Raw genomic sequence first — 10033 nt, 5'->3', positions numbered from 1 at the left:
AATTGGGAGATTCTTAGATTGGTTGTTTGGAGGAAACAAGAAGATAAACAAAGTGTTTGAAGAGCTTGATGGTTTTTACCAACATGTGATTGATGATCACTTAGCAGGAAGTAAAAAAACAGTGGATTCTACTGCGGATATTGTTGCTCTCTTGTTGGATATGATGGATAAACAAGGAAATAATGATTATTTCAAGTTCAACATTGATAATATCAAGGCAGTCCTCATGGTAAGAGCTCAAATCTCGCTTCATATATTCTTTTCTCTTTTTTCGAATAAAGGGAAAGAAAAAAATCTAGGCTCTATGGGCTCCGGCCTCAGAGCTCAAATCTTGCTTCATCTTTCATTCTTTCTTTCTTTTTTTGAAAAAAGGGGGAAAAAAAAACTAGTCTTCATATGTGATTTTTGGGTGATAAAGTTTTTATTTTAAACGTCAACTAGTTGGGCTAAACAACTTGGTTCAATGGTTCTCCATAGTTAATTACTCTACGGTTGATTTTACTTACTGTGTTATAGTAGGTATTGTTTTCCAAACAAACCTTTAACTATATATGTATAAGGTCCAATTAACTTATTTTAAAATTTTGCTAACCGTAAACACATATGGCAAACGAAAACAGTTGGAAAATCATGTTTACATTTAGCGTATACGTTTTATAAGATATTTCTTTTTCAAAACGTAGTTTTTGTCATGCAAACACAAAAGTTAAAACAATGAAGAGACTCTTTGGTTTCATTTCTATTATTCTATTACTAATTATGTCTTGACGATCAGGATGTATTTCTGGCGGGGGTAGATACAGGCGCAATAACCATGATTTGGGCAATGACAGAGCTTGCTAGAAACCCTAGAGTGATGAAAAAAGCACAAGAAGAGATCCGAAACACCCTCGGGCTCGAAAGGGATAGAATCACTGAAGACGACATTGACAAAGTTGATTATTTGAAGCTCATAATCAAGGAAACATTTAGATTGCACCCAGCACTTCCTCTTTTGCTCCCAAGAGAAACAATGTCTCACGTCAAGATCCAAGGCTATGATATTCCTCCAAAAACGCAAATCCAACTCAACGTATGGACGATCGGACGTGACCCCGAGCGCTGGACCGATCCTGAAGATTTTATTCCTGAGAGGTTTACCAATTCTTGCGTAGATTTCAGGGGACAACACTTTGAGCTCGTACCGTTTGGTTCTGGTAGAAGGATTTGTCCTGGGATGCCATTGGCGATTGCTTCCGTGGAACTAGTGCTGTTGAATTTTCTTTACTTCTTTGATTGGAGATTGCCTGAAGGAATGATAAGTGAAGAAGACATAGATATGGGAGAAGCTGGTAATCTCACCATTGTCAAGAAATTACCTCTACTACTTGTGCCTGTTCAACACCATTGATGAGACAAAAGCTTGATGCATTGTTCCACTCGTTAGTATCGATCGGTTCTTTTGTGTATTTATAGTCTTCATTGAAAGTGTACGATTCTAAAAGCTAAGACTTCCTGAAATATAGATGTATCAATGTATCAAGATTCAAGAAATAATGTATAATTAATAAACAATGAAATATATATGTATCGAGAAACAATAAAATATATATTTATTGGTTCTAAAATATTATATCACTATCACATTCTTAAAATGCTATAACCCGTTTTTTTAACAACAATGTTCATACTTATTATATCTTAGTTTTTTAAAATATTTGCCAAAAGTCAAAATTGAAAGATATATTTTTAAAAAAAGATAAATCTCCTTAAGCTATGAAATATAAATTCTATAAAGAAAAAGTAAATTGAAAGCCAAAGACAAAATTGGTTGGAATATATCAAAATAATGTTTCCCCCTTTATCTATACGGATAAATACAAAAAAAAAATACAAAAAAATTGTCCAAAAATACCAGACCTTTTAAAATAGGGCAATTGTCATAAATACCATTAAAATATATTTTTATTCCAAAAATACCACAATTTAGACAATGACAATGTTGATAATGATTAGGAGTTTAAATTTTTGTTTTATTTTTAACCAATAAAATCCTCAAATTGTAACTCAAAAAAAGGGAAGACTTCCTGACCATTTATCTCCCCTTTGACATCAACTACTCTGAAGTCTGACCCAAAACTCAATCTTCCTTTTATTCCAAGATCTGAATGGAACTGTATCCAAAAATCGAAGTTTCAAACCTAGCCGGTTTACACTGTTTACGTCGTCAAAATATGGGGTATAGTATTGTTGTTAAAATAATTTTGTTAGAAAATTAGGCACTTATTATCTCTTAACCAAAAAGAAAATAACAAATTAGGCACTTATTAAATCAAACAGTTTGATATCTTTTGGTAAAAAGATGATAGTTTTGGTATCTTTGGCAGTTACGTTATATATTGTTCACAAAAAAAAGACTAAACCCTTTTTCATAGAATTTTTTTGCATAGATAATTACACGTTTTGAAAATTATATTAATATATTGGATTCAAGCTCGGTCCGGAGCTAAAGCTCGTAAAGCAAGAGCTTTAGGCAAGAATATTTATTTATAGTTTTTGGGGCATCATTGTCGTAAATCTTTAATGGTCTAGTGGTTTATTTTTTTGTATTTTGTTAGTCGGTCCAAATTTTTTTTGCTTTAGGCATATAAAAAACTTGCGCCGGCCAATACGCCTTTTACGAAGCTTTTACATCGAAAGTCTGATACAAGAATTTTATTTTTGTATTAGTCAAATTTGTACAAACAAGAAAAACGGAGTCACACGCTTCTGAGTAAAAAAAAAAAAAGAAAAACGGAGTCCACGTGAGATAGAAGAGAGAGAGAGCGTCTTTATACTTATACGGTTATACCTCCTCATGCCTCATGCGGCCAAACCCGTTAATTCGGTATTTCTCATCTTCTTTTTAGATTGTTTAATAAAACCTCCCTAATTTTTTATCAATGACAAATACTTAAGCAGTACATAATTATTTCGACGAAATTTCTTGTCCAATAATTTTCTTATATATGTATTTTGGAAAACAAGTGTCATGAATGATCACTTAAAATATTAACCACTATAGATGCAAACCAATTTTTTTTTTAAAAAAAACCTACAAGGCAAATCAACCTGATATATAAATTAATATATACATTATATCACGGTAGTTGTCTATTCTCACCCTAGTTTAGAACTTATAATGGTCAGAAAACCCTTATTTTAATTTCAACTAAGTTTAATTTCCTTGAAAAACCCTAAACTAGAACTATGTATGTTTTTTGTTTTGACAAACGAACTACGTATGTAAATTATCAATATTGACAGAAAAAATGAAAAAAAAATACAAATTTCTTAGGGTAATAGCCATAGACATATAGAATTATAAAAAAGCCTGGCCTCGAACTTCAAGTTTTGTATATTAAAAGAAACATAATCTTTAACTATAAATCATTATGAACTGGATGCGAATTATGTATTAGCATCAACTAATAATATATACTGGATCTAAATCATAATAACGCAGTCAAATGTGTTTATTAGAAGGGAATAATAGACTAAAATGGGTGACTCGGTATTTTGCAGTCTTTTTATTTAAATGTAAATCTGTATAATCAACGAATAATTTTATCAAAAGTCAATGGCCACTATACGAATTTATCGGCTATAAATAGTAGGAAAGCTTTTCACGTTAAACAACTTGACCTCATCCACATTAACTTAAAGAAAGAAAGATGGCGAGACACTTGGAAGATGTAATGAGCATGGCTACAACGACGCATTTCGATGCTAGCTACCTGTTTCATGTTGTGTTCTTGGCTCTGATCGGCTGTTGTGCCCTCTCGGCTATGTTATTCTCCTGCGCCGATGGAGTTTCCAACAACAAACCCAATTCGGCAAACACTACCGGTGGCGGAGGTTGTGGGGGCGGCGGTTGCGGTGGTTGTGGTGGAGGTTGAGAAATTTCATTCGCCTTCGTCGGGAAAAAAACACAAAACATTGGACCATTTTACTTTCCTATTATCGTTATGTAAATAGATCCCTTATTTGTAGTACTGTGTAAGCATAGATTGTGTTTTTCTTGTATATACAAAGAAATACTATTTCTTTCCAATTCCATCTTCAGTTAAACTGTTAATTTGATGAGCTGACGATTAAAAATTCAGAATAAACATCTAATGATAAACCCCAAACAAAAATTATAAAATTTATTTTTTTCTTTAGTCATTTTCATTCTGAATCAGAGAGTAAACATATCCAAATCCCATATTGAAACCTTTTAATCTTCGAAGAGATTCATAATTCTAAGAAAGCGTTGGCTAAGTCTCATGGGCCCTAACAGACACCAGGTGCAGAACCAAGGTTCATGTCTTCATCTGATAAACTAAAATAAGAGTTACCATCAAAGATTCTTCATGGATTCGAAACCCGTACCGGATCAATTGATTGCCAAAAAAGAGACGATCCTAGAGATTATTTGGTGAGACAAGAAGAAAAACGCTGAACGGGAAAAGGTTTTTTCAGGCGCTGATGGCATCTGATTCTTTAGACCTTATCATCTTTGCTTGTAGTTTCTGCATAAAAGCTGGATTGGCTTGGAGTCTCTGTTTTACATATGATGTTCTTATGTCCTCAGCAATCTTGTTCGCTTTCGCAGATTCCTCTATCAAACCGTAAAGAGTTCTCAAGCAGTCTTTCCTGTTTTCCTCTCGGTGTTCAAACCTGTGACAGGGCACAAAACATTTCATGATCCAACATTCTTGTCTCGCGAAAAAAAGAAAAAAAAAGCTTAAGATTTATAGTTATATACCTCTCACTGGTGATTGTAAGCTCGTCTTTTCCCGAATGGTATCTTTTCCCCACAAGTTCCCTTAGCCTTCGAGCCTGATGCTTTGAGAGCCCGAGCTCTTTCACTGTAACAGACATTTTAACTTTCCTGTTCTTTGGATGCCACGCATCGCCTCCAGGAGCAAAAACTATCCTCGATTGCCACCTGAGGATTGGGCCTTTACCGGGGGGATCATCCAAGTCGGTATTCCTATCGGAAGCATCCGTTTCACCAAATTGGGGAGGACCCTCAGCTTCCATTTGATCTCCATACTGAACTACCATCTCATCTTCGAATTCCTTAAAAAGCTCATAAGCTGCTTCGGGCTCAAGTTCACCTCTTTCACACATATCCCCGAGCTCATTAAACTTTGCTTCAACTTTTTTCTTCAATTCATCTGAATGAAAATACAGTTAGGATGTTCCCAATGTTCATATATACGCAACACAAGAACAAAACCAATATGTTTGCTAAACGACCCTACTGATACGACAAGCAACAAATCTAGCATTGTACATTATCTTCAAAGAGTTCAAAAAGAATGGTACTTTTACCAGCAAAATCCAAACAGAAAGGTTAACTACAAAAAAGCTAAGTTAAGAGAGTGTCTTTAGCTATAGACGCACATCAGTTAATCAATTAGCCTAATCTCTGAAGATGGAATACCTCAAAAGGCTCCTAGAAAGTATTCAAAAAATACTTATAACTAAGAATGTGAGCGGATGAACGAGAATATGAAAGTAAAACAGCAATACCAGGAAGAAGCTGGTCCCATTTAAGCATATCCTCAAGAATCTCCTCGCATTCCTTAGTATCGGTAAGACAACCATGTTGAATCCCTTCTCTAATCATGTGATCCCACTTCTTATCGTCCATGTTGAAAAACTCATTCTTCCTCATCTTCTCCGCTACATACTCGGGAGAGTTGTACAAATCCTCGAGTTCGTCGTCAGTCGAATGTGCTTCCTCGAAATCGGATTCCAAATCTTCATCCTTCACATCATCTTTGAAAGGTAGACTCTCGATTTTTTCTAACAACTCATCATCAGTCTCTGCGTGTTTGTCAGCAAGTCTTCTCTGCAGAAGTGCTTCAATAACTCCGGGTAACGCATCTTCATTACCCTCATTGAAATACTTCTCTATACGGGCTTTAAGCTCTGATAACACAAATCAACCAATACAAGAAGTTACTTAAAACCAACATAAACTCAATTTCAAACAATTCTACTAGTTCATCAGAAAACCATAATAAGAAAACTCCAAATCTCAGATCGAAGGATCATTACTACTAGTATCCAGGACTGACGAGATGAGAATCAAACTCATCCAACTTCAACTAATACTACGGCGTATAACGAATCACCATTTCCACAGCTTGAACATAGGATAGAGTGTTTTTACCTTTGCTGCTTACATCCTCAACAGCTAGATCTTTATTATCGGATGAATCTACAGGAGAAGATTCAGGAGGATTAGTCGAGTTCTCGCCGGGCGAGTCGGATTCGGAGGAGAAAAATCTGAATTTGAAAGGAACCGGAGCGGCTATTGGAGCGAGGAAGGGAACATAGGCGGAACGTTGATGGGTTATCCGAGGAGAAAGGATGACTCTGCGAGCGCAGAGAGAGGCATTTCTGAAGAGAGCGCCTCTCATGGCGTGGATCGAAGATTTAGGGTTTTAGGGTTCGTAAGCCCAAGTAGCAGAGAAGCTTATTTTAACGCTGTTAACAAATTTTATNTTTTTTTTTTTTTTTTTTTTTTTTTCTGGCAACAGCTATTACTAGATCAGCTAGCTGCTCAGAGGGGGCAATGAGAAGGAGCCAATTTTTTAGTCTGGCTTTGTTTATCTAATTGAAGAATAATTATATTATTAACCTACTGTAAAACAGTTCTGATGGTTTTGGTTTTTAATTTTTTATATAAGCTTCGAGTCAAGACAATTTCAAAACTATAATTTGATCTAAACCACAAATTCTTCAGTCCAATAAAAAATCTTATTATACTGAAAATTACTGAAAATTCAATCCAATAAAAAATAAAAAAGTAATAATATTATACTCATAGAGACACATTTAGTTATTTTGTAACAAAAAATAAAACAAAAGTGTTATTTTTCAAAACTTTATCACACAATTTTATTAATATAAATTAAGTTTAAGCTTTAAATATATATTATATATTAGAAAAAAAGATTTATTGAGATGCATGTGGGTTACCCGCGGATCTCACGAATTCGAGTGAGACAGATGCAAAGATATTTTGTGGTTCAAAATATTTAAACCCGTTGTGGGATGGCTTAGCGGACGAGTTTGACCGGGTTAATAATATTATTTAAATCATTTGGTTCATGAAATTTTAGTTTTTTGTGGTTTTTATTTGATTTGATAGTTCAAAATTTTGAGAATAATCTAACTGAACACTAATTCGTCAATCCAGATTCGCCATCTAAAATTTATGGTGAAACAATTAATATTTGAAACTTTCATAAACTTTATCAATTTAAACCAATATAAATTTTTATTATAAATGTTATACTAAATAAATATATTTACAAATGTAATAGCTCAAACAAAAATTTCTTCCCGTACAACAGCATTGGTTTTTACCTAGTTAGTTCTCATGGTTTTGGTTTTTAATTTTTTATATAAGCTTCAAGTCAAGACAATTTCAAAACTATAATTTGATCTAAACCACAAATTCTTCATTTTACTACACCCAATTATTGTGTACTTAGAAAAACTTTCCAGACAATTTTTATCTCCCAAAGTATTTTTTTATTGTAAAGTTTTCAACTTGTTCACAATTTTACAGTGTTCTGTTTTTCATATCGGGTCTCTTCTCTCAAGCATCTCCAAGCACATGGGGAACAGGGGAAGAAAGCTTATAGCTTTTGGTTCTAGACAAAGGTTTCAATCGGTGAGAACATTTTCCACTATGCACCAAACGCATTTCAGATTAGTCTCTGAAACATATTGTATTAACATGACTTCGGTCTTAAACGGATGAGCACGGAATTAGATAATGATCTAGGATCTTTAACAGGAATTTCATATATGTTTTGAATTTGTCCTTTGTCAATATTTTTACGGTACGCACACACACACACACACACACACACCTTTGATTGAATGATGATCATGGACATGGTGCAGCATCTACTCCATTTGAAGTAGATCAAAATACCTTCAACGTTCGCCCAGTATAAATACTTATAGAAAAATCATCCAAACAATTTTTATTTTCCAAATATAGAAGAAAAACAAGATAGAGATAAGTAATAACTATGATAAGAACTTTAGAAAACGATATAGCAAAGCCTATGTATATGTAACCAGATGTAACACGACGTTACATGTCATAAACGAAAGACCAGAGCGCGCCGTGTAAAATAGCTATACGGTCACACTTTGCGCGTTTATTACCAAAAATCCAGCTTTTTAAAGCGGCTGAGATGCAGCCATATGTTGTTGTTGCTGTTTGCCGCCGTCAAGAGCCATCTGCTTGGACATATCAGCTAGAGCGGCTGCCGCTGCAGCTGGTGTCATGCTTTGGTATGGAGACGCTAACGGAATGGCAGTGTTGGCAGCAGGAGGCTGTGCGTGGTAATACACTGTCTCGTTTGGAGGGTTTGTGTATTCGTAGGCCCCACCGTAATTGGTGTTTGAGCTATGTTGAGGAGCTCCAATACTGTAATTGGCGTTTGCGTTTGTGGCATGTTGAGGAGGAACTCCAGTACTGTAATTGGCGTTTGCGTTTGTAGTATGTTGAGGAACTCCAGTGTAACCCATGTATTGATGCTGCTGCTGAAGCTGAAGAACATGAGGGGGAGAAGCACGGTAAACGTTTTGGGCAGCTTCAGGTCTCGAGTTTGTGGCGGGTTTTGAGATCGGGTAGAGTGGGGGAGTTCCTGCTGGGACATACTGCTGAGATTGCGGGACAGACATCACGTAAACCGGGTAGTTTTGTTGCTGATGAGAGTAAACTGGGAAGTATTGAGATGCGTGAGGGATGTACTGAACGCCTTGGTGTAAGTAAGGTTGTTGAACCGTTGGTTGGTGTTGTTGTTGATCCATGGTTGTGTATGTACCTGGCTGAGATTGGATATGGGAAGTGGTGAGGGGTGAAGTAGTTTCAGTCTGAGGTAAGACATGGGAGCTTTGGACCGAGGTAGTTTCAGGCTGTGTCACTGGAGGAGCTTTTGGCAGAGCTGGAGGTTGGTCTTGGTAGTACATTGGCTTCGAAAATGAAGTAGCAGAAGAAATGCTCGTATCACTGTATAAAAAAAGGAGACATCAGCATTTAGAATCATAAGAGTCATAAAACAAAGCTAACATCACTTGTAATGCATGGTTCAATGAGTATGTGTATGTCAATTTCCACACAAACGGCTAGTACTACAAATTGATGGAATCTCTGAATGTATACTGTGAAGCAAAGATCATCAAATATTATTCGGATTTGACACAGCTTAAGATGATTTCTCCATTGTCAATTCATAAACCATACTTGAAACCAGTGTTCTATCTATCTATTTTAGCTACTTAGCCTAGGTGTAACCCAAAACACACATGTAAAGATGATAGAACAGAAACAGTATAAAGACAATCACAAATCAACGGCAAGCTGACAAAAAAAAGAGATGGAGAAACCAAGAGATTGAGATATGAAATTACCAAGATCATTCATCTATCTAAACAACAAGTGTATGAGTCAATGAATGAGTGGCGGTAGAAGAAGAAAGTACCTTGCAACAGAATCAGGGGATGTCAAAGCATACCCTCCGGTAGTTCTCGGTGGGATCGTTACTGGCTGCATCGGCAAAGGTGGCTTCCTGTAGCCAGCTGATACACCTGAATCGGACCGATCGTCATGCGGTGAAACCTGGCCATTGCTTGGGGGAGCAGAACTATCACTAGGTGCGTTGTTATAAGCCATTGAAGCATCAGTCATGGCACCAGACGGAACCATCATTGGCCGATTTGTCATCAAGCTAATTCCATCATCAAATTGCCTCTGAGTTTGCATGTTTGAGAAGGTCATCTGTGCCAACTGTTCCTCAATCCTCTGGTCTTCGCTGACTCTAACGCGAATCGGTGGCAAATTGGAAGTAGAAGGAGAAGACGATGATGATCCTATCGAAGAACCAGCGGCTTCCATCATCGGCGAGTCAGGCATCGAGCTCATATGCATCTCCTGATGCGAAATCACACCGTTAGGAGCCAACAAATCCCCTCGTTTATTGTTCTCGCC

General features: G+C 36.2%; 4 protein-coding genes across 4 annotated transcripts in view; 2 read left to right on the top strand and 2 right to left on the bottom strand.

Moving 5' to 3' along the window:
- Positions 2-1582, top strand: LOC109124971 (cytochrome P450 71B2-like; the record flags this gene model as incomplete). Its single annotated transcript, XM_019246017.1, has 2 exons — positions 2-229; positions 776-1582. Coding segments are annotated over 2 exons (843 nt in total), but the record flags the coding sequence as incomplete, so codon positions are not given.
- Positions 3672-4083, top strand: LOC104783184. Its single transcript, XM_010508308.1, has one exon. The coding sequence runs from the start codon at positions 3693-3695 to the stop codon at positions 3915-3917; it is 225 nt and encodes a 74-aa protein (XP_010506610.1). The 5' UTR covers positions 3672-3692; the 3' UTR covers positions 3918-4083.
- Positions 4228-6515, bottom strand: LOC104767610. The gene is made up of 4 exons (XM_010508295.2): positions 6188-6515; positions 5542-5943; positions 4769-5183; positions 4228-4680 (listed from the first exon to the last, which is right to left on the bottom strand). The coding sequence occupies exons 1-4, from the start codon at positions 6435-6437 to the stop codon at positions 4479-4481; spliced, it is 1269 nt and encodes a 422-aa protein (XP_010506597.1). The 5' UTR covers positions 6438-6515; the 3' UTR covers positions 4228-4478.
- Positions 7956-10033, bottom strand: part of LOC104705341 (zinc finger protein rotund-like) — a 7698-nt gene continuing 5620 nt past the window's right edge. The window contains exons 2-3 of the mRNA XM_010421331.1: positions 9528-10027; positions 7956-9055 (exon numbers count right to left, since the gene is read on the bottom strand). Of these exons, the coding sequence (XP_010419633.1) occupies positions 8221-9055; positions 9528-10027 (1335 nt within the window). The 3' untranslated portion in view covers positions 7956-8220. The remainder of the gene's footprint in view (positions 9056-9527; positions 10028-10033) is intronic.

The sequence above is a fragment of the Camelina sativa genome, chromosome 1 (assembly GCF_000633955.1).
Source record: "Camelina sativa cultivar DH55 chromosome 1, Cs, whole genome shotgun sequence".
NCBI classification, from domain to species: domain Eukaryota; kingdom Viridiplantae; phylum Streptophyta; class Magnoliopsida; order Brassicales; family Brassicaceae; genus Camelina; species Camelina sativa.
This window is presented reverse-complemented; position numbering and strand designations above follow the sequence as displayed.